This window comes from Melanotaenia boesemani, chromosome 5 (assembly GCF_017639745.1).
Source record: "Melanotaenia boesemani isolate fMelBoe1 chromosome 5, fMelBoe1.pri, whole genome shotgun sequence".
NCBI lineage: Eukaryota > Metazoa > Chordata > Actinopteri > Atheriniformes > Melanotaeniidae > Melanotaenia > Melanotaenia boesemani.
In genome coordinates this window covers 25,670,673-25,694,114 of record NC_055686.1, presented here as the reverse complement: position 1 = coordinate 25,694,114, position 23,442 = coordinate 25,670,673, and the positions used below count along the sequence as shown (strand labels likewise).

General features: G+C 41.4%; 1 protein-coding gene across 1 annotated transcript in view; it reads left to right on the top strand.

Annotated features, from left to right (window-relative positions):
* The first annotated feature begins 9,703 nt into the window (after positions 1 to 9,703).
* Positions 9,704 to 23,442, top strand: part of LOC121639980 (titin-like) — a 618,411-nt gene continuing 604,672 nt past the window's right edge. The window contains exons 1-6 of the mRNA XM_041985600.1: positions 9,704 to 9,812; positions 10,149 to 10,181; positions 11,027 to 11,284; positions 11,859 to 12,122; positions 18,763 to 19,035; positions 20,256 to 20,519. Coding sequence (XP_041841534.1) covers positions 9,773 to 9,812; positions 10,149 to 10,181; positions 11,027 to 11,284; positions 11,859 to 12,122; positions 18,763 to 19,035; positions 20,256 to 20,519 — 1,132 coding nt within the window. The 5' untranslated portion in view covers positions 9,704 to 9,772. The remainder of the gene's footprint in view (positions 9,813 to 10,148; positions 10,182 to 11,026; positions 11,285 to 11,858; positions 12,123 to 18,762; positions 19,036 to 20,255; positions 20,520 to 23,442) is intronic.

The following is a 23,442-nucleotide window of genomic DNA, read 5'->3' as shown; positions in this document are numbered from 1 at the left end:
ACACAGAGCCAGCAGCTGGTTAAGATACTGATGTATCTCAGCTGGATGCTAATGTGCTTTTCTTTTCTTTTCAGAATTAAAAGTTTAGTCTTCCAGAAAGACCAGGAGAAAATCATCCATGAATCCATCTCCAGTAGACTGGATTACTGTAATATTTTTTAGCAGGACTTCCTAAAAAGAGCATTAAACATCTGCAACTCATCCAGAATGCTGCTGCTAGAGTTTTAACCAGGACTAAGAGATCTGAACACATCACACCAGTTTTGAAATCTTTACACTCGTTTCTAGTATAACCTGGTTTCTAGTTTATACTGGTTTCCAGTCAGTCACAGAATAGATTTTAAAACCCTTCTGCTTTTTTACATTGCAGAATGGTTTAGGCCCAGAATACATCTGTGATATGTTCAGAGAATATAAACCTAGCAGCTGATTCTTGCTATGTATTGCTGCCTTTTACTATTTCTTAATATCTTTAATGCTTTTGTTTTATGTAAAGCACTTTGAATGGTCCTGTACATGAAATGTGCTGTACAAATAAACTGCCTTTCCTTCTATGCTAAACATACATAACCTGCTGTCCAACACTGTAAACAAAAACGAGTTTAAGCCTCTCAAATTCAGCTTTTCAAGATTTTGTGTGTGACTGTGTGTGTAGGTCTGTTTGCGTATGTGTGTGTGTGTGTGTGTAACTGTCAGTGTGTCTGTGACTCACGGTCCCTCCCCATGCTGCTCGGCCTGGCTGAAGCTTAACGTCCAGGGACTCCTGGTTAACCTTCATGTGCAGCTTTTCAAATGGATTTTCAGAATCGTGGTTTTTCCTTCCACATATTTACCACCTGCTTCTTCTCTACAAGACACTTTATCTTTGACATGGTCATAATGAAAGAAATCCCAAATAGGACTCTCCTCGCTTTCTCCTAACTTTCTCCGTAGCATCACGCTAGCGGCGCGGGCGGACACGCTCTTGACACGTGACGTCACGGCGTACGACGCAGACACCTGGCGTAAATCCGGCAGAGCGAAGTAAACAGATTTCATATCAACCCCGAGGCCTTATGTATGAAATAAATGTACAAAAAACGAAAACGAAGGACATTTTTGCTTTCATTTTAGTTTGTTTTAGTTCGTTTTGTAAACACACAATACAGTTTCAGTTAGTTTTCGTTTTTTTTAAAACTCTCGTTTTTATTTTTATTTCAGTTAACGAGAATGTTTTTTTTAATTTTAGTTTTCGTTTTTTCGTTAGTTTTCGTTAACTATAATAACCTTGGTTTCCAGCCCTTCTCATCTGTCTGCATCAGCCTGGTAACGTTTTGCTCTATTTTTTGTGCGGCTCTCTTGGATTTTCACCTTCTCATTATTTTACGTATTGGATATGGATTCTGGACCAAGCTTATTTCCTTTTTGGAGGAATAGAAGGAAATACTGGAGCTCTTGGAGTGCTCTGCCTGAATCAGAATAACCTGGTGCTATTAACCCTCTAGTTCTTCTTACATTATCTCCTGTTGTCGCTCGCAGTTTCCCGGTGGAGATTCCAGATCAGGATTGCATCACTTCTGCTGTTATATTGTTCATATACCTGAAACATTGCCCTACGGTCATTTAGTTCGCCAACTCAGTTCTCCTACGTCCACAGATGAGCCTACTGCCAAGGACCAGATATAACAGTCTTGAGACATCTTCCTGTGCACAATAAAATTTTATTGATCCAATCCTGAGGCTCTGATCTTTTGTGGGTTCAATCTGCTGAAGCGTGACATCTTTCTGTAAACTTTGGTGACTTGCTGAGAAAAAGAAACGGGCACATGCCATACAACCCAGTGTGTATGATCTGGACACTTGTTGAGGTTTCACAGCTCTAGCCGACATCTTTAAGACCATTTAAGCTCGACGCAGAAGATGGATACGCAGACAGATGGAGAGTTTAGCTGACATGCAACCAGCAAAAGAAATACACCAGAGAAGAAGAGGATCATTAAGGGGGGGATGAAGACGAGAACAACTGCAGAAATTGCGCAAGCTTTTGAAGAAAGACTATATGATAGTTTTTACAGCGTGGCTGGTGGTTGGAACCAGCCTGGACCACTTTGCTCAGACAGGTTTCTAACAAGCACCTGATTTCTTAAGAAGTCAACAACAACAAAAAAAAAAACATGTATAAAAAAAAAATGACATACTGTAAAGCAGATTGAGATGATGTTAACATCGTCATTGTCATCCATTAGGAATTTAACCCAGGAACTTAATAATTAGCTAATTTTTAGATAGGCCTGCTGATAAATCCACTCACTATAGACTATAAGGAAAATAACAAGAGGCCAATACAACATCACTTTATGTATTTCTAATGGTTCCTGTATTTTTACATTAAGTCATTGTTCAGGTTTATCTGTACATCTTAGTACGTAAAAAGAAAAAAGAGCTTAGTTTTTTCTTGGTGACGGCAGTAAGAAATGAGGAAGTGGATTTATTTATTGTCAAACGTCACTGCAGCAGAAAGCAGACAGAGCTGAAATTAGAGCTTTTTTATACATTCTAATAATTTAGGGTCAATTAAGATCTACATGCAAAGACCTTTGCTGATATTTTTTGTGTTGCAGTTTGGGGGAATTAGGCTTATTTTATCTGCGCACTGATCTCCAGCACACTAAAGGTGTGTTCACACTTAAGAATAAAAGACCCTTGTTGAGCACCTTTTGTTACTGTTGGTCATTTAATAATAATAATAATAATAATAATAATAATAATAATAATAATAATAATAATAATAATAATAATAATAATAATAATAATAATTTATTTGTAAAGCACTTAAATTGAAGAACAATCTTAAAGTGCTACAAAATATCACATAAAACGATTCAAATAAAATCACATCAACATTTTTTTTTTTAATTTCTTAGCATGTAAGTGCCTTCTTTTGAGTATTATCGACAGGTTGAGCATCTTGACTTACACACAACCCATTTTTGGTACCTGTTTCCTGAACTTTAACACACAAGTTTTTATACAATATAAAAGCGCTTTGCTTACGGCTCTCTGCTGTCACTTTACAGCCAGTAAAAATAGAAATGTCCTCATTCACAGGAAGAGCAGAGCTGCAACACCCCTACCTTCATCAAAGCTAAAGAATATAAATACATTGGACGTTTAGTTGTTAATGATGAGCTATGCTGACTGCATTTTACAACAACCAGGCTTCTCGGCCTCAGCCAGCAATAAAGACCGACACCAGTCACCATGAACAAGAGCGTGATTGTTAGGGTTCCTGTCTGTCTCCCCTGTGTGTGTGTGTTCCTGGATTGCCCTAGTGCGTGCATCTGGCTCCCTCTGTCTGTCTTGTGCATCATGTCTGTGTGCCCGCCATGCGGGGTGGAGCGGAGGGGGCCATTCAGTGGTCTCCTCGGATGAACCCCGTGGCGACTCACCTCTCAATTTTAATTGCACTTAGACACCAAAACACAAGAAACACAATACACAAACAATACCGTGGGGGACATGTCATGCGGTGCATGTCGGGCGGCCCGGCTCCCGGGACATTGCGGTCACTGCCCCTCAATTTAAATTGCAAACAACACACACTTCACAAACAGTCAGGAGCGGGGAGGGAGAGGGTAATGTGGACCTCTCACACCCCTGTTCCCCCTGGGTATGGCTGGGGTGAGAATAAAAGCTAAACAATGCCTCAGGTTCATTTTATGCCTCGATGAACCTGTTTGAAATAAATTACCTCCCTCTGCAACTGGCTGCTGGACTTCCTCAGTCAGAGATCACAAGCAGTACGTGTTGACAACAACACCCAAAGATGCATCACGCTGAGTACAGGGGCTCCCCAAGGCTGTGTGCTCAGTCCCCTGCTTTTCACCCTGCTGACACACGACTGCAAAACAACCTAAGCACAAATCACCAGGTGAAGTTTGCGGACGACACAACTCTGGTGAGTCTCATCATCAAGGGCGACAAGACTCACTAAAGGAAAGAGGTCGATCTTCTGACCACATGGTGCAGAGACAAAAACCTCCTGCTGAATGTCAGCAAGACCAAGGAGATTGTTGTCAACTTCCAGAAAGACAACACTCAACACCTGTCACTGACCATCGATGGCGCTGCTGTGGAGAGAGTGAGCAGCTTCAAATTCCTGGGGTTGCACATCAGCGAAAACCTCGCCTGGACTACCAACACTGCATCACTGGTGTGGAAAGCCCAGCGGTGCCTCTACTTCTTGCACAAACTCAAGCAGGCAAGAGCTCCACCACCCATCATGACCACATTCTACAGAGGAACCATTGAGAGCATCCTTTCCAGCTGCATCACTGTGTGGGGCGGGAGCTGCACTGACTACAACAGCAGAGCCCTGCAGAACATAGTGAACCCAGCTGGAAGGATCATTGGTGCACCACTTCCCTCCCTGAAGGACATATACACCACCCACCTCACACGCAAAGTGATCACAATGTTAGTGATGCAAGCCACCCTGCACACAAAAGGTTCAGCCCCCTGCCCTCTAGCGGAGGTATAGGAGTCTCAGTTCCCGTACCACCAGACTCACTTTGCTTGTACATAGTACCACAACTAATACATACAACTTTGCTGCTACTTTCAAATCACTGTGAACCCCGTACAGTCAGCCTTAGGATCAGTTCATGCCTTAAATCTTTTCACTTTATTTATTATCACTGTGTCAGATGCTTGTTGTGCCTGTGCACTTTTTATTTTTTAATGGTTACTTCACTGTTGAAACGTCCTGTCCTGTCTTTACTGCAGGACCGTGGGAAATATGATGTATGTCCTTTGTATGTCTTGCACATGTGAAGAAAACTGACAATAAAGCTGACTTTGAATTTGACTTTAGTTCATGCGTCTACTGGATTATCTGCAGCATGTTTTCACACTGAGCTCATGTTTCTTTCTGTGCTGCAGGATTAAAATGGGGAAGTGGAAGTTTCAAGCCAAACGGGCTGCTTTCTGCACATCATACTGTATTTACTCCTAACTGACAAAAAAAGTAGAAAATATCTTCATATTTGCTCAACTCATCTCTTTGATGACGTCCTCACATAATGTTTCAGAAAAAACTAAATATTGGCCATCCAGTTGTACATTCACTAACTGTGAAAACACACAATGCACGTTGTATTATACTTCTGTCACTTTATGAGCTCTTCAGAATCATTGCAATGAAACAAAGAAAAAACTGAAGCACATCTTTCACAGTTTCACACATTTTATCTGCTATAAACACACTAGCTCTGAGCTGAATGTGATGCATGAGGTCATTCTTGCACTCACACCTCCTTGTATGTGGTGAAGAACTGGAAAGTTGGCCTGTCAGGTTTTTCTCAGGCCCTAGAAGCCTAACAATGTTTGACACAACAAAGCAAATTATTCTTTAATTTAGTGATTTATCTAGTTTCTCCTGAGAAGATGAGGTTTTTAAGGTTACCATAGCAACATGGCTGAAAAACAAGGGCATCTCAAATAAGAAGTGCTCCTCTTTACAATTTCAAAAGAGTCTGATTAGCCTTGTTGCTAACGTCAAATAAAGTTACTGGGTGTCAGATGGGCCGGTATGCAGGGGTACGCAGTATCGGCTCTTTTAAATGTTATCCCTTAGCATACTGGGACTTTTTTTTACAGCGTGCAGTGCATACTGGGACTTTTATAGGCTTTCCTCAGTAGTCTGTATACCCTCCTCTGACCTCAACACAGTTTACAGCTTGTATTTGTTGATTTAAAAGAAAAAAAGTTGTCTCAAAAGAAATCTATTGTTTTAACTCACAACGCTTGTTGTACGATGTCACGCCACACTTCCCGTTATTCACTCGCTTCTGTATTTGTATTCAAGTGGATGTGCTTTGGATGAGAGAGGAAAAGAGGAAGAAAAATGATCACGGCTGTAATGTTAGCCTGGCTCCAAAAGGGCTCAAAGAGGACATGTACTGGAGCAGAGTTGAATGATGACAGTAGTACTGCTGAACAGTCATTTACAACACCAGACAATGAAGGTCGGTTGCTGCAAGCTAGCATTCAACGGTGAGGCTGCTGCTACACAAACATCTGTTCCTGTAGACACCGCTACCGAAAGAGACATAAACAATGACATAAGACAAGATGAGAAGTGGCCAGACTGTTGGTCAAAGGATCAAGTGCAGTATTTTTGCTCAAAGAATAACTGGCTTATTGCCAAGGACGAAAAGCTTGGATGCAATGTGTGTTGCAAAGTCGGCTCACTGGGTGTTCAGACAGAGCAAGGACTTAGGGTTTCAAGTGAGTGGAGTGGATGTTTAATCTCTTCATTTGGGGATAACAAGGGCAATAAACAAAATTCATTGCGGAAGAAAATCAAAGACCACAGAGATTCAAGATCTCACATAAAAGCAGTGTATAAACCCACTGGACAACCCAGTGACTGTGTCAGCATGCAGAGGATGAGGAATAAGGAGTGATCAGTGATGAGTGGTGAGTGAGATCATACAAATGTGACCACGCCTCTACGGAGGTCAGAGGCAGACCAGGGCAGCCCAGAGACCCGGGCCCTCAGCAGCAGCCCTGGAGCCCAACCCAAGCTACCCCACCCCAAAGACGACTCCAGCCCCACTCGAAGGGTAGCAGAGGAGAGCCCCAGCAAGAGCCCCCCACGGTCTTGGAGCACAAGCCCCAGTGGTCCAAGATCGGCAGCTGCCGGCCCCGCCAGGGTCCGGCCATCCAGGGAGGCCTGAGCAAAGGGCCCAGGGCCTCAGGAGCCCAGAGGCGGCCTCCCCACCCCCCAAAGGCAGAGGGCCCGCATCATGCCTAGGAGGACCAGCACCCCCCCCCCCCCCCCCCCCCCCCCCCCCCAGACAACCACCCGGCGTAGGCCAGCACACACCCCGACGTTCCAGCTGCACACCCCAGGAACCAGGGCAACATCGACCCCCCTCCCCCACCGTCCGCCTACTCCAATCTCCACCCCATATAACCCCACACTCACACCCTCCCCTGTGCCGCACCCACAAGCACTCACTATCAAACAGTCACGTCACTCATAACCCACCCACCATGCCATGGAGGATACCCCAGGTGGACCAGTGGACAGTGATGACCCGCATGACATGCACGCCTCTTAAATCCCTTCGTGTGAAGTAATTTTAATGCATATGGTAATCGATTTATTTACTCATATAACAATCACAAGTGGAATCATTCTTGTATTCATATGATACATTTATTCCTTTATTATCCTCAATTACATTTTATAATGTGCATTTTCCTTTATATAGAACATTGAAGTTATTATTCTCCTGTTGTGTTCTTGTGTAAGGTCAGGTTGACCACTTTCCTTCCAGACTCGTGATATGGGGAAAGGTTGAGACTGACGGGGCAGCGGCTAGATACGAACAGTTGTTTAGAAAATATCAGCCTGTTTGGGCGAGACAATAGGGGAACGGCGCCTCACAGTCTCTCCTTCCTTTTATTGGTTCAGAGACTGGCCTTCAGCTTCGATCAGGTTGAATAAAACTGATTCCTAAAATGTAACAAATCAGAGTCCTCTTGTTTGCCCCCGGACAAGACAGCTCTCGCAAATTTGCAAGTATGGTTTGTATTTTTCTTATACTTCTCCTGTAATCAACCTCATATACTCTTACTCATTCCGGGCTCTTGGTAATTCTTCTACAACAGTGTGTGTGAGAAAGAGAGAGAGAGCGGGGAAGAAGAGGGGTCCGGAGATGAAAGTCTGAAGGGAAGAGAACCTCCCTCCGAATGGTGAGCTGCTAGCAGCACGAGGCACCCCTTTCCCCAGGAAGCCCCCCAGTGCAAGACAGGCCAGAGGCAGCCGCCCCCCATGACCAGGCCACACAGCAACTGCAGCCAACAAGCCGCCACCGACCTCAGGAGACACCCACCCACCAGACAGCCAAGGATGGAAGGAGGGGAGCGGAAGGAGAATAGCGAGAGCCCAGATCCATGGCGCACCACCCCCAGGCCCACCCATATATATATTTATTTTGCTGTTGCTGCAAATGCGTAACCCCCCCCCAACACACACACACACTAACACACACAGATACTGGATTATCTGCACAATGTTTTCACAGTGGGCTTATTTTCTTTCTGTGCTGCAGGATTAAAATGGGGAAGTGGAAGTTTCAAACCAAACGTGCTGCTCTGAGCTGAATGTGATGCATGAGCTTATTCTTACTCTCACACCTACTTGTATTTGGTGAAGAACTGGAAAGTTGGCCTGTCAGTTTGTTCTCAGGCCCTAGAAGCCTAATAATGTTTGACACACACACACAAACAAAAAAACTTTATTATTTAATTCAGAATTCTATCTAGTTTCTCCTGAGAAGATAAAATTTTTAAGGTTATCATAACAACATGGCTGAAAAACAAAGGCATCTCAAATAAGAATCTTTACAATTTCACAAAATATTTTCTGTTTTAATCTGCAGCAATCTGATGTTTCCCAGCAGGAGTTTGTATCATGAAGAGACAATCAATGTTCTTCACTTCACCTGTCAGAGTTTTTAACATTGTGGCTATAAATGCTGTCTTTGTGAAACAAAAGGTTTAGCTTCAGCTCAGTGACACATTCAGTCAACGGTTTGGGGTCTAAACCACAATCCCACCACAATGTGAGAACATCTGCAGACTGTAGCATCAATACAATGAAACACTGAATTAAACAAAACATGACAAATGTAGAGATAAAGAGATTTTAAATCTAGTCCAGGCAGGTTGGACACTATATACATCCATATGAGAGTTTTTATTTATATATAGATCTGATCTATAGATGCACTAGAGGAATGATGTGTGGGTGTTGCAGAGGAAAATAACAAATAGAGCTCTGAGATGGAGAAAACCACAGTGGGTAGCAGACAAAAGCACAAGGCATTTATAACAATTGTGGTTAGGCTGAACTACTTTAACTGTTTTCTGTGGGGGTGAATGAGCTGCTGTGGTGCTACTTCCTACTCTGTGGGGCTCAGAGTAAAGTCCAGGACTGACCTGGATCCTCTGATCAGCTTCTGTTCAGTTCTTTCCTGCCCTGTTCTGTACATTCACCACCCCAGCAGACCACACAGTAATACATGCTGATGCTAGCACAGTGTTGTATGTTTTCAGCACTGACTTCCTAACTCCAAAAGACCTCGGCCTTCTCAGCTAGTGGAGATGAGTTTGGACTTTCTTGTATAGAGCATCTGTGGTGGGTCAGTCCAGTTTATTGTTGAGGTGAACACCCAGTCACTGGTACTCCTTTACCACATCAGTGTCCAGTCCCTGGATGTTCACAGGTGTGTTGCAGTATGATTTCATGCAGAATTTCATCATGATTTCTGTTGTCTGGTGTTTAGGTCTGTAAAGGCAGCCATGTAGCTTCAGTGAAGTCAAGAGAAACACAAACACAGATTTACTGAATGTAACAGAGACAGAACAGAAGGAATAAAAGTCGACAACATAACAAAGACGGAGGTTTATGATATTGCAATATTTCTTTAGGGATTATATTAATTAAGGCCTTGCACAGAACTTTGTACATGAAAACAGCTAAAATGTTTCTGCCGTGGACAGGAAATGTAACCATGACAACCAACTGCTGCGGTCTAAACTACCAATGCTGTCTGAGCTCTGTGATAAAAGGGAAGGAAACAGAGGTGGTTTTTGTTTAAGAAGAGACGTTAGAAAGACATTAGTCTCACATGCATGTCAGATGTAACGTCTCCTTCATCATTATTGTTGATGCACATTAGAAGACTTTCTGACTGGCTGTGCAGCAGGACTGGATGTGATGATGGATCACTCTTTTCTCTGTGTGCTGGGGTTATTCTGTAAGTACATCACTGACTTTCTGTCTGCAGATGATAGAAAATATTTCTATATAGTGAGAATGACTGTGTATCATTGGTTTAATGTGTTTCTCTGAGAGCCTGAGAAGAACAGAGCTGTGTTTTTCTTGCTAATCAGATTGTTTAAGCAGCAGGTGTCTTGGTCCAGGTTAGACTGAAGAAGTGTGTAAACAGCATGTGTATTGTTTAAGTTGTAGAAATGTTTTTGGTTTTAATGCTCCTCTTTTTTCTCTTGTTGATCTGTGCTTTTTCTTTTCTAAAATGTCTCAGTTTATCATCAGTTTAGTAAATCTATTGAGGTTTTCATCTTTATTGCAGTGCTCCGTACGTCCATTGATGCTAATGCTGAAGGTGAGAAATTATTTTTCTGTTTTTATTTAAACTGAGTTCATATTCATAATCGCATTAGTTTCTTTTCATGTTCATATTCTATTCATATATAAGTGAATAGAAAGTTAAACCAGTATTATGTTATTAAGATGTTGGGACACCATGAGCCTCCAGAACAACTTGTGTTTCTTTTTGTGTTTATTCAGTTGAAATCTTCAGGATTACATGTAGATACTGTCTATTTACTGATAGTAGACATGATCACATTCTCAGACACAAGGATGTAAAATGAAATATTTCTCTTTTCTGTACATTGATGGGGTGGATTTTATAAAGGAATGAGATGCTACTCTGACCCTGAACCATGAGATTTTCCCCCAGAGTCTGTTAGTTATCTGGTATTTATTATTATAATTTATTTATTTATTTTATTGTTTATTATTATGTATTTGCATTATAGACTGTTAATAATATCAGTAATAACAGCGACTTGTTGTTCTGTCTGCTGAAAAGTTGTTTAAGTGTCTCCTACAAGATCTGCCAAAGTTAGAAATTACACATTCAGAACTAGAAATGCTTCACATCCAGGTTTGCTACAGATGAAACAAAGAGCCTCATAAACAGCATCAGTGCTTCATGACATGTAGTTTATAAGTTTGTGGATTTTTCTGAAATTATGGACAGAATTCCTCCAAAAAACTTTCCTCTCATTTGGTGTTTTAATGATTCTGGTTGGATCAGAGTGTCTAACGTGTAACTACAAAGTTTTCATTGGTGTTCAGTATATTTCTGATCTGATGATGTTTTAATAGATAACTTACATCATCATAGTGATGATCATTTCCTTGTTTTTTATTAACTTCCAGAAGATGAAGCCAAAGTCACTCTGACAGCAGACAGTTCAATCATACCAGAAGGGGGCAGTGTGACTCTGACCTGTTCTCTGAAGGTTCCTGCAAGATTCACTTATGAACTGTACAGAAATAATCACGTCAAACTATCTGAAAAACCAGGAGGAGTTTTTAAGATCTCAGAAGGAGGCAAATACACCTGCAGAGGATTTAGAAGGATTAGAAGATACTTCTATACATCTTTCAGTAACACAGTCTTTGTTCAGCAAACTGGTGAGTTTAGAAATTTTTCTTTTTAAATACAACAACATGGATTTTCTGAGGACAGAAGATTCATTGTGAAAACATTATTTCTAAAAGTGTAAAACTAATATAGAAGTAATTTAAGGCCTAACCTCATTCTTATCTACATAAAGAGAACATTTTTATTTCAAACTGAAGTAAATGACGTTACATCCACAATCAGTAGATAAATGATGGAAATGAATTCAGAAAGTAAAGAAAGTTACACCAAGTCCAGATTGATAAACTGGTTTTTGTTTCATTAAGATTTAAAGGTGCATATACTAAAGCTATTAATGTTAATAAAGCTTAGAAGATGAAATGAGTCTGCAGGGGAACTAAGAAACCAGACAGAAGCCTCAGCTAGAGGAGGTAATCAGGATTTTATCTGATGGATTGGAGTCAGACTGTTCAAGATAAACTGATGAGTTTTCTTCAGTTTCCGTCAGAGCAGAACAACAAACATTCACATAATTACTATAAAAATTAAAGCTCGAAAAAGTTGTGTTTTTTTTAGTTGAACCTCTTTTATTTGTATCCTAAATGGTGGTTTTGGTGTCAACAGTTTCTAACAGAGTCACCGTCACCCTGCAGCCCAGCTGGACTCTGATATACAGAGGTGAGACAATCACTGCCAGATGTGAGATCCAGGAAGGTGGAGGAACTCAGTGGACATATGAATGGAGAACAACCAGGTTAAATAGACCGCCATCATCCAGAGAACACTGGATCAGCAGAGTTACTGACAGTGGAGACTACAGCTGCCGGGGAAGAAGAGACGAGTTTTATTTAACACAGTGGAGTGATGTCGTCTCAGTAACTGTATCAGGTAAGTTGGACGTCTTTCATCCATTTTAACTCTGTTTTCATCTGATTCATCCAAACAAGAAGGAAACACTTCCAACAACAATATGGTTGTTTTCCTCTTATTTAATATAATCTGGAGTTTGTGTCCTCAAACATTTTTGTTATATCTCTTACATGGTGTCAGGTAGAATAATAATAAATTACTTTACTGTCCTGTTATAATCAAATTTTATGGTACATCTAACAGATTTAAACACACAATCAGTTAAATTTAGCATGTTTTCTTGGCATTACATAATCACTACAATTCGTATGAGCTGCCAGCACTTCTGTCCAAACAGCAGTAAATCTTCTTTGTAGACAATCTCTCTGGTTCCTGAAATAATGAATCATCAGGTGAATATGTAACCTTCTTCTTCAGCACAGCTTCATGCTGCAATATTAATTAGCATAAATCATATCAGCACCTCCTCAATAGAAGTAAAATCACAAGAACTGTCTAATAACTTAACACACACGCAAAATTCTCCATTTTAAATCAGTTATTTTTACATTTTCTTTGTTCCACTAAATGCCATGAGTTAACGGTAAATTATCAGATTAAATGGTATCAAATATATTTCCAACACATCAAACAAACAGCAGTAAATGAGACAAAAGTGTCTCAAGTGATGAAAGAAAGGAAACTTTTTCCAGACTAAAATCACACAAAGACAAAACATAAATGAAGTTCTATGAAAACCCAATGAGCCGACACCAACAAAGCTACTGACGGCCACCTCAGATAAATATGAACTTTAGTGGCTGCAGCTGACTTGGACACGATTGTAGATACAAAGTTTACGTCTTCACTTTTTAACCCGCTGGTACCAGACGTCCCGTGGACGGGACATGACAATAAATATGTATTTTACTCAGTCTATCTTCCAAGTAGCTTCACATGTTATACGCCACTGGAAAGCTGAGAGTCTTGAGATCTGAACGATGTAAACCTTTCCAGGCTACAATCATAACTCTAGATTCAGCTAACACTTGTTTCAGAGTAGTCGCAAACACAGTTTATCTATGAAGCCATGCTGTGCTCCAGTAGCAGATGATGCTGCAACAAAAATGCTCCTGTTTCACCAGCAAGGCTCCCGTAAAAGTCCTCCAGTAAAATAGTTGGTCCACAACAAGTTTTTATATATTAAAACCTGTTTTAGGTAAAAATTGCAGGATTTATTTGACAAAGCTGGAACCGATTAGGAAGCTGTTTTATTATTTTTACTTAAATGTGAATCTGCTTTTTAAATGTTGTAAAGAGTTTGTTTTTATGTCCAAGATTTTATAACTACATTTAGACATCTTTATAAATGTGTAGTTTTGTCATAACAGAGCTTAATGTCTCATGTGGGGTTTGTCATTTCTATGCGGTGCTACTAGCTAAATATAAACCTTTATTCAACCAGATGAGTCAGTTTAGAACAAATTTTCATTTACAATGACAACCTGGCAAGAGGCAGCACATGGAAAATAAAAACAAAAACAGACAACAAAAGACATCAATACACATCTAACAGCACATTATCCACTTAATTCAACTCAACTTTTTTTTTTTAAATGGCGCTGCAGGAAACGGCTGCCTTACCAGTGTCTCTTATGCACTCGAGTGCTTCTTTCTTTCTTTATTATCGTTTTATTCCTTATTATATATATATCCTATTTTTTGATTCTATTGAATATTTTTTAACTTTAGCATGGCACTTGCACGTCGTCTTGTTTATTCAAGAGAGGAACTTTTTTCATGGAAAACTAACGTCGGAATGCAGCACAACGTTCCGACAGAGCTGAGGAGGAAGTACAGAGGCTCCAAGTCAGGATCTAAGCTAAAGGCTGCTCGACGACGTTTTAAGCCAGCGATCCCCTCTGTACTAATCGGGAACGTCAGCTCACTACCTAACAAGATGGACGAGCTGTTGGCACTGAACAATCAACGGAATTATAGCGCGTGTAGCTTATACATCTTCACAGAGACATGGCTCACTGATGCGATACAGGATGGTAACGTGGATCTACCGGGTTTCACTGCTGTGAGAGCTGGCAGAAACATGAACGCCGGTGGTAAGAGCAGAGGTGGGGGGCTCATCATATACGTGAACAAACGTTGGTGTTGCCCAGGACATGTCTCAGTGAAAAAGGAACTGCGTTGCCATGACTTGGAACTGTTAGCCATTAGTCTGTGGCCATATTACTTGCCGAGGGAGCTTAGTCACGTGATCGTGCTCTGTGTTTACATCCCGCCGAGCGCGGAAGCATCAGCTGCCTGTGAGAAGATACACACAGTAACAGCAAGGCTGCAGACAAAGCACCCCGAGACGTTTATGGTCATATCTGGGGATTTTAATCATTCTTCCCTGGACTCAACCTTGGCCTCCTTCTACCAGGCTGTAGACTGTCCCACAAGGAACAACAGAACAATAGACCTGCTGTACTCCAATGTGAAGGATGCCTACAGAGCCACCCCCCTCCACCCACTTGGAAAGTCTGACCACAACCTGGTTCACCTACAGCCACAGTACACCCCCCTGGTCAAAAGGATGTCTAAAACCACACGCTCGATCAAGAAGTGGTCACCTGAGTTAGGGGATGCTCTGAGAGACTGCTTTGACATCGCTGATTGGGATGTACTGCTGAGACAACATGGTGAGGACATAGAGGAGCAGACTCACTGTCTGACGGACTACATCAACTTCTCGCTGGACGTAGTCTCCCCCAATAAGACTGTCCGTTGTTATCCAAATAACAAACCTTGGATAACACAAGATGTCAAAGCTGCCCTCAACAGGAAGAAGGTGGCTTTCATGAACCATGACAGGGAGGCAATGCAGTTAGCACAGCGGGAGGTGAAACAATGCCTGAAGGTGGTGAGGGACACCTACAGAAAGAAGGTGGAGGATAAACTGAGTGAGAGCCATATGAAGGAGGTCTGGGATGGTGTCAACAACATCACAGGCTTCAGATCAAAGGCCATAACAGCGGGGGGGACAGTGGAAGAAGCAAACAGGCTGAACATCTTCTTTAACCGCTTTGACCAGCCCACGGTCCCCCCTCCCCCACTGCAGTACACAACCTCCCTGACTTCATCCACTGTGCAGCCCCCCTGCCAACCTTTACTCCTCCCCCCATCTCAACACCCTCCACACATAACAGCAGAGCAGGTGAGGGGAGAACTGAGGAAGCTCCACCCATGGAAAGCAGCAGGCCCTGATGGAATGCCTCCTCGTCTGCTTAGGACTTGCGCTGCTGAATTGGAAGAACCACTCCAGCATGTCTTCAACCACAGTCTACAGCTGGGGAAAGTGCCTACCCTGTGAAAAACATCCTGTATTGTTCCAGTTCCAAAGAAAAATCGTCCTGGTGAGCTGAACGATTACAGACCGGTGGCACTTACATCCCAGCTGATGAAGACGATGGAGCGGCTCATCCTCAATCTCCTCAAGCCCCAAGTGCAACAGGCCCAGGACCCCCTACAGTTTGCCTATCACGCAGGTGTGGGTGTGGAGGATGCTATTCTCTACCTCTTACACCGTGTCCAAGTTCATCTGGATAAGGGGAGGGGCACAGTGAGGATCCTCTTCTTGGATTTTTCAAGTGCCTTCAACACAATCCAGCCCCTGATGCTTCTGGACAAACTGAGGGAAATGCAGGTGGATCCCTGCTTGGTGTCCTGGATTGGTAACTACCTCACAGAGAGACCGCAGTACATCAGGCTAAAGGACATCACATCTGACACTGTTATTAGCAGCACGGGAGCACCCCAGGGGACGGTGCTGGCCCCCCTCCTCTTCACACTCTACACCTCAGACTTCTGTTACAACTCAGAGCTGTGTCACATCCAAAAGGTTGCAGATGACACAGCCATCGTGGGGTGTATCAGGGATGATGGAGAGGATGAGTACAGGAATCTGGTCAGTGACTTTGTCACCTGGAGTCAGATGAACCATCTCCAGCTTAACACCTCAAAGACTAAGGAGCTGGTTATTGACTTCAGGAAGTCCAGCCCACAACCACGTCCAGTGACCATCAGGGATGACAAGTTGGAGATTGTAGACAACTACAGGTACCTCGGGTTGTGGCTGGATAACAAGCTGGACTGGACATGCTGTACAAATCACCTGTACAAGAAGGGCCAAAGCCGTCTGTACTTCCTGCGAAGACTGGGATCTTTTAACATCTGCAGGAAACTCCTGTGGATGTTCTATCAGTCTGTGGTGGCTAGTACGCTTTTTTATGCTGTTGTCTGCTGGGGGGGTAACATGACAAAAAGGTGTGCTAACAGGCTGGAAAAACTCATCAGGCGGGCAGGCTCTGTGGTTGGCATGAAGCTGGACTCCCTGGTGACAGTGGCAGAGAGGAGAACACTAAAAAAACTACTGGCTATTGTGAATGATGCCAGTCACTCTCTGCACACTGTCATCAGTGCACAGAGAAGCCTGACCAGTAACAGGCTGCTCCTCCCCAAGAGTAGGACCAACCATCTCAGAGACTCCTTTGTCCCCCGAGCCATCAAACTGTACAACTCTGCATTAGGCAGGAGGGGGAGAAGGAGGGGGGAGAGGGAGGTGTGCAGTCCGCCTGATACAACACATGCACAATAACCCATACAAACAGTTGCAATAACTTATCCGTGCAATAGTGAACTGGGAATCTGTACCACCTCTACTGTGTGCAATGCTTGTTTATATTGTTTTATTTAACTTATCTTATTGTTATTATTGTTATATTTATTGTATTCTATTTGCCTCTATTTTGCTTTGTACCTGTGTCTTGTGCTTGTCCTGCTTTACTGTTGGTGTTGTATTGCTGCTGGTACCCAAATTTCCTTGAGGGCTCTCCGAAGGAATTAATAAAGTATTTCTATTCTATTCTATTCTAACTCAACTTTATTTACAAAGCCCTTTAAAACAACCACAGTTGAAACAACGTGCTGTACATAAATGGACAAGCAACACAGAAAATACAACAATCAACAGGGGATAAATAAAATAATGAAATAATTGTTCCTTGTTTTTAAAACAGTTTAAAAACAATAAACAATTTTAAAAGAATAAACAGACTGATAACAAATAAAACTAATAAATAAAACAAACCACAGCACAATAAAGCAGGAACAGAGTCTCATACTGGGCTGAAAGCCAAAAAAAGCAGGTTTTAAGAAGCCTGTTAAAAATAGAGAGTGAGGAAGCTTGTCTAATGTGGAGGGGGAGCTCACTCCATAGTTTTGGACCTTGGTCCCCTCTGAGCTTCCGTTTGGACCTCGGTACGTCCAGGAGCAGCAGGTCAGCTGACTTCAGGCACAGAGAAGGAGCGTTGAGGTGGAGTAGCTCAGAGAGGTAAAGAGGAGCCAGACCATTTAAAGATTTAAAAACAAATAAAAGAATCTTAAAATGAACTGTGTAGTGCACTGGCAGCCAGTGGAGGGAGGCCAGGATGGGGTTATGTGCTCCCTCTTACGTACTCCAGCTAGAAGGCGTGCAGCTGCATTTTCACCAGCTGGAGACGTGCGAGGGAGGACTGGTTAACCCCAAAAGCGAGAGCATTACAGTAATCCAGCCGAGATGTAATGAAGGCATTAATTACTGTTTCAAAGTGCTGTTGTGCAAGAAAAGGCTTGACCTTAGCTAGCTGCCTGAAGTGGAAAAAACTGGACTTCAGTATAGAGCTGATTTGCCGATCCAATTAAAAATCCCTGTCCATCTAAACACCGAAGTTTGAAAGTGCTGGCTTTAAAAAAAAACTGCCAAAGACCCCAAATTAACATAAAGGGCTTCAAAAAAGCCACTGCAACCAAACACCATCATTTAGTTTTTTCCTCATTAAGATATAAAAAGTTTAGGGCCAACCAGGCTTTGATGTCTTCAAGACATGTCAGAAGAGGTGCAAGGGAGGAAACATTTTTCTTTTTGAGTGGCACATAGATCTAACTATCGTCAGCAAAAAGTGATAACATGCCATGCTTTCTCAGGACTGATCCCAGAGGCAGATCACAGCAATTTAAAACAGATTGTAGGAAGACATAAAAATGGTCCAACTAGCTACAGATAAAAGTAAGTGTAACAATCCTGGACCGCTTCCATTAGCAAGTTTTTAAAAGATGACAGTGGTATAAAAGTCCTGAGCTTTAGTTTCTGCTGCAAGTGATTCCAGTCATCTGCAGCAGAAAAGTGAAAAGATGAATGACTGAAGGTAGTGCAGACTTTGTGGATGAGCAGCTTCATGAGGCAACTTGAGCCAAGAGGACGTCTGATGTTATGAATCTGAGTAATGAGTGAAGATGCAACTGTGTTTTTCTAATTAGGGTTTTAAAATCAACAGATACCAATGTGTTTATCTAAGAGAGTGAAGAGAGGGCTAACTGACCAGGGAACACAAGCTGTGGTGGTGTGTTAAAGGAAGATCTGGTAATAAAGCAAATGGCAGCGTTATAAATGGTGTCCAGTTAATAGAGGAGTGTTTAGAGGCAGCTCTATAAACAACATCACTGTAGTCTATGATTGGGAGGACTGTCAATTTAACCAAAAGATGACTTGATAAATGTATAAATTGTGATGAATTTAGCAAATTTGTTTGTGAAATGAGTCACATTTTAATACATATGTTGTTTTTTGCTCTAAACTCACCAGCCAGTAAACCCAGAGCCAGTCTGGCAGCAGACAGTTCAATCCTACCAGCAGGGGGCAGTGTAACACTGACCTGCTCTGTGGACCACTCTGCTGACTGGAAGTTTAACTGGTTCAGAGATGGGTCAGTCTATCCTGCAGCTCAGCTCAGAAATAACAATGAACCAGGTGGAGTCATCAGAGTCTCACAGAGAGATCTGTACCGCTGCAGAGGAGGAAGAGGAGAACCAGTTTTCTACACAGAAGACAGCCATGACGTCACCATCGCGGAACCTCGTGAGTTTTGCTCTTTGTTTAAAAATTAAACAATAAAAACTCTTTAAAAAATTCAACTAGTTGAAAAATATGTAGAAAAGACACATTTGGTACCAAAAACAATAAAATTCACAAATGAAACCATGATTATGACGACAGCTTTACTGATGATTCATCCTCATCTTTAGTTTGGATTTTAGAAATTACTGCCTCTGGAAAAAGAAAACAAACACTAGTTGTTTCCATGACAACATGGCTCTGAGTTTATATGTAGTCAACACATCTCAAGTAGTTGTATAAAATAGTTTGGGTCTCTTATTTAATACAAATGAATAATTAATTTAATTAAAGTTTAATTATAAATTAAATTACGCTCCACCTCTGTCTCACCACATTAATGGTGTGGTTGTGGAAAGAGTGCAGTCCTTCAAACTCACTGGAGTCCATATATGTGAGGACCTCTCCTGGTCACTAAACACCTCTGCCATCACCAAAAGAGCAAACAAAGGCTCTGTTTTGTCCGGCTGCTGAAAAGGAACAGCGTGGAGCGGAAGCTGCAGGTGGCGTTCTACAGGACAACGACTGAGAGCATCCTGACATGTTGCATCTCAGTGTGGTACGCAGGCTGTACAGCTGCAGACAAAAAGGTGCTACTGAAAGTCATCAAGTCAGCAGAAAAGATCCTTGGCTGTCCCCTGCCCCCCTGGATAACCTTGTTACATCACGCTAGCTCAGCAGAGCTTTGAACATCATGAAGGACCCGTCTCACCCTGGCCACCACCACTTTTAACTGCTGCCCTCTGGTAGACGCTACAGAGCTGCCAGAACACGGAGGTTTTTATCCATTTACCATCAGCCTACTGAACAAGAAATGACCAACTCATGACCCCCTGCTCTTTATTAGAACGTATCACTCAATGAAGCAGCAGTCACCTTCATGCAGTTTTTATTTCTATACCTATTTTACTATTTTTTTTAACTGATTTTAATGTATAATATATTCTATGCATGTTGTGTCATTACCTTTGTGTGTTTTATGTATTTGGAGTGACAAGAAATCTATGTGTAAGGACAATAAAGGCTTTAAATTTAAATGAATTTATTCACATTACTATTGTTTACTTATCATCAGCTAATTTCTGGATATTTTTTAAGCAAACAATTATTTGATTTACTTTCCAAACCTAAAGGGAATATTTTCTGTGTGTGTAAGTTTTCTAACTGCATGTTTGTATGAACAGTTTCCATGAAGCCCACAGTGGTCCTGCAGCCCAGCTGGACTCTGATATACAGAGGTGAGACAATCACTGCCAGATGTGAGATCCAGGAAGGTGGAGGAACTCAGTGGACGTATGAATGGAGACCAACCAGGTTAAATAGACCTCCATCATCCAGAGAACACAGGATCAGCAGAGTTACTGACAGTGGAGACTACAGCTGCCGGGGAAGAAGAGACGACTTTTATTTAACACAGTGGAGTGATGTCGTCTCAGTAACTGTATCAGGTAAGTTGGACGTCTTTCATCATGTTAGAATTTTCATCAGTTTTATCTAAATAAGGGTAAAAACATCAAGTAAGAATATTTTTGCTGTCTTGGTGGCTGAAATTAATTCTTATTGTTTCAAAGAATCATTTATATTGAGACAGAAAATTTAATAGTACATCTGTAATTTATTAAGTACTACAAAGTTACATGGAAACAGGAAAAATACTGAATCTATCTCAGCTGTAATACCTCATTAATAAAAAGATATTTTATTGACTGATACAGTTAAATCTCTAACACGTAACATGGGTGTGTAGTAGTAATGTACAGAAACAGATGATACTTCATTTATCTGCTTATTATTATTATATTTAGTTAAATCAAATCCCTGTATATCTGACCTGATACCTAATAGTGTTTCTTTAGGACAGAGTTGGATCTCATGAGCACAATGAAATGTGTCTTTAGTTAGTTATTGAAAACTTAACAACAAACAGAAATGATTTCATTTCACGAAGAGACATCCATCTGAATGCTGCACATTTTCTCTAATTCCACTGAACTAAATATTGAAATGAATATTTCAGATAAATTCTCTCTCCAGCAGATAAACCCCGGCCTGTCCTCTCTGTGTCTCCATCATGGCTGAGTCCTGGATCCTCAGTAACTCTGAGATGTGAGATTAAACCTCCGTCTGCAGGATGGAGGTTCTACTGGTATAAAGCTGTTCCTGATCTGTTAAACAACAGCTACAGTTATGATCTGCTGCCTGGTAGCACTGCTGGGACTGAACATGATTCCTACATCATTCATGGACAAACACACACAGCAGGATATGTGTGTAGAGCTGGAAGAGGAGACCCAGAGTATCACACTGATTACAGTGAAGTAAAGTTTCTCTGGTCTGCAGGTCAGTGTGTTTCTGTCCTCTCAGTGAGGATCAGCTATGTTTTCAGATTCAACACTTTATTGTCATTGTAATAATATTGCAGAGCTCACTTTCATTCTAATATTTTTCTCTGTGACTGAAACTATCTTTAAAACCAAAGTGTTTAGATGTACACAGCTTATCATTTAAAACATATTAAAAATGTTCATAAAATCCCAGTTTGATAATCTTGTTGACATGTGAGCTCTGATCTTCAGAACTAAATAAAATATAAACCAAAGGAATATTTGCAATGAGGCATTTTTATATTTTAATGTGTTTTATAGAAATCTCATTACATGTTTGTTTTTCAGATGTTCATCCAGCAGCGTCTCTCACAGTGAATCCTGACAGAGTTCAACACTTCACATCTGACTCTGTTTCACTGAACTGTGGAGGAAACTCTGCTGAGTGGAGAGTGATGAGGTTTACAGAAACACATCATCTGTCACGCTGCTCCTCCTGGGGGAGAATGACTGGATCCTCATGTAACATGAACATGAACTGGTACCACAGTGGAGTTTACTGGTGTGAGTCTGGATCAGGAGAGTTCAGCAACACAGTCAACATCACTGTACAGAGTATGTTATGATGCTTTGTTTTCATTTTTAAGTATCACTTATCATTAATGTCATTTCCATATAGAAATGGATTTTCAGTGTTTGTCTCGTGATTGCATCCTATGATTTTGTGTTTATTATTGCTAGATTAATTCCTTCTGTGTTCAGCGGATTAAATATAAATCCATTCTTTAAATAAACTACTCTCTCTTCCATCACCACAAAGCAGCATCAAACTCTTGACTGTAGGTTTTACTTCATTCACTTCATCTCTTCACAAAACTATAGAACAATAAATATTTCTTCTTCCTGATGAATTTCTCAATATTTGTGACATCAAAATGTTCCTTAAGATGGTCATTATCACGTGTTTTAGTTAAAGAATGACTAAATGCCACAAAAGAAGTCATATCTGGAACTATGTAAAACTTGTTCATTGGGATCATTTGTAGTGGAACAGAACTGATCTGTTTACAGAAAACTGAGCTCAAAGTAGATTTTAGATTTTTATCAAGTTTTATCAACAATATATTGACAAGAATGATGTTTCCATCCAGTCTAGATCTAACAAGTCACACTCTGACTTCTAATCTCTGACTGAACTAAACATCACATCAACATCACAGCAAAAACTTCCACAGTAACAGTTTTCAGAGAAAAGTCTCTGAATGTGTCCTCCCCCCTCCATGACTCACTGGACAGGTTGAACAGCAGCTTCAGCAGCAGATTCCTCCAACCTCTCTGTCTGAAGGAACTATAAAGGAGCTCATTCCTGCCTGCTGCTGTCAGGATTTACAATACTTTGGGCATGAGTGTGTGTGTGTGTGTGTGTGTGTGTGTGTGTGTGTGTGTGTGTGTGTGTGTGTGTGTGTGTGTGTGTGTGTGTGTGTGTGTGTGTGTGTGTGTATAAAAAGTGCTTTTTAAATAAGATTTGATTTGACTGAACTTAATATCCACTGACTTTTCTTTACAGATGATGATGATGGCGTCATCCTGGTGAGCCCCGTCCATCCTGTGACTGAGGGAGCTTCTGTCAGTCTGAGCTGCAGACTGAGAGAACAAAACACACTTTCCAGTGTTTCTTTCTATCACAATGACAAACTTCTCCAACCTGATGGCAGAGAGGAGCTGAACATCTCTGCAGTGTCACAGTCAGATGAAGGTTTCTACAAGTGTCAACATGCAGGAAAGACGTCACAACAGAGCTGGATGTCAGTTACAGGTGAGCAGGATTAAATTATGAAACATTTTACTTTGTAAATCATTTTTCTGCTCAAAGCAGGAGAAACAAAAAGTTTGTTGATGAGTTTTTATTGTAGATCTGGATTTTTTTTCATTGTGTTCAAGCTTGAAATCACATTTATTTTTCTGGAAACACTGAGAGAATTATGTTCTAAACCCTTCATATAAATAACATTATTACTTTCTGTTGTGTTTCCAGCTGTGTCCAGAC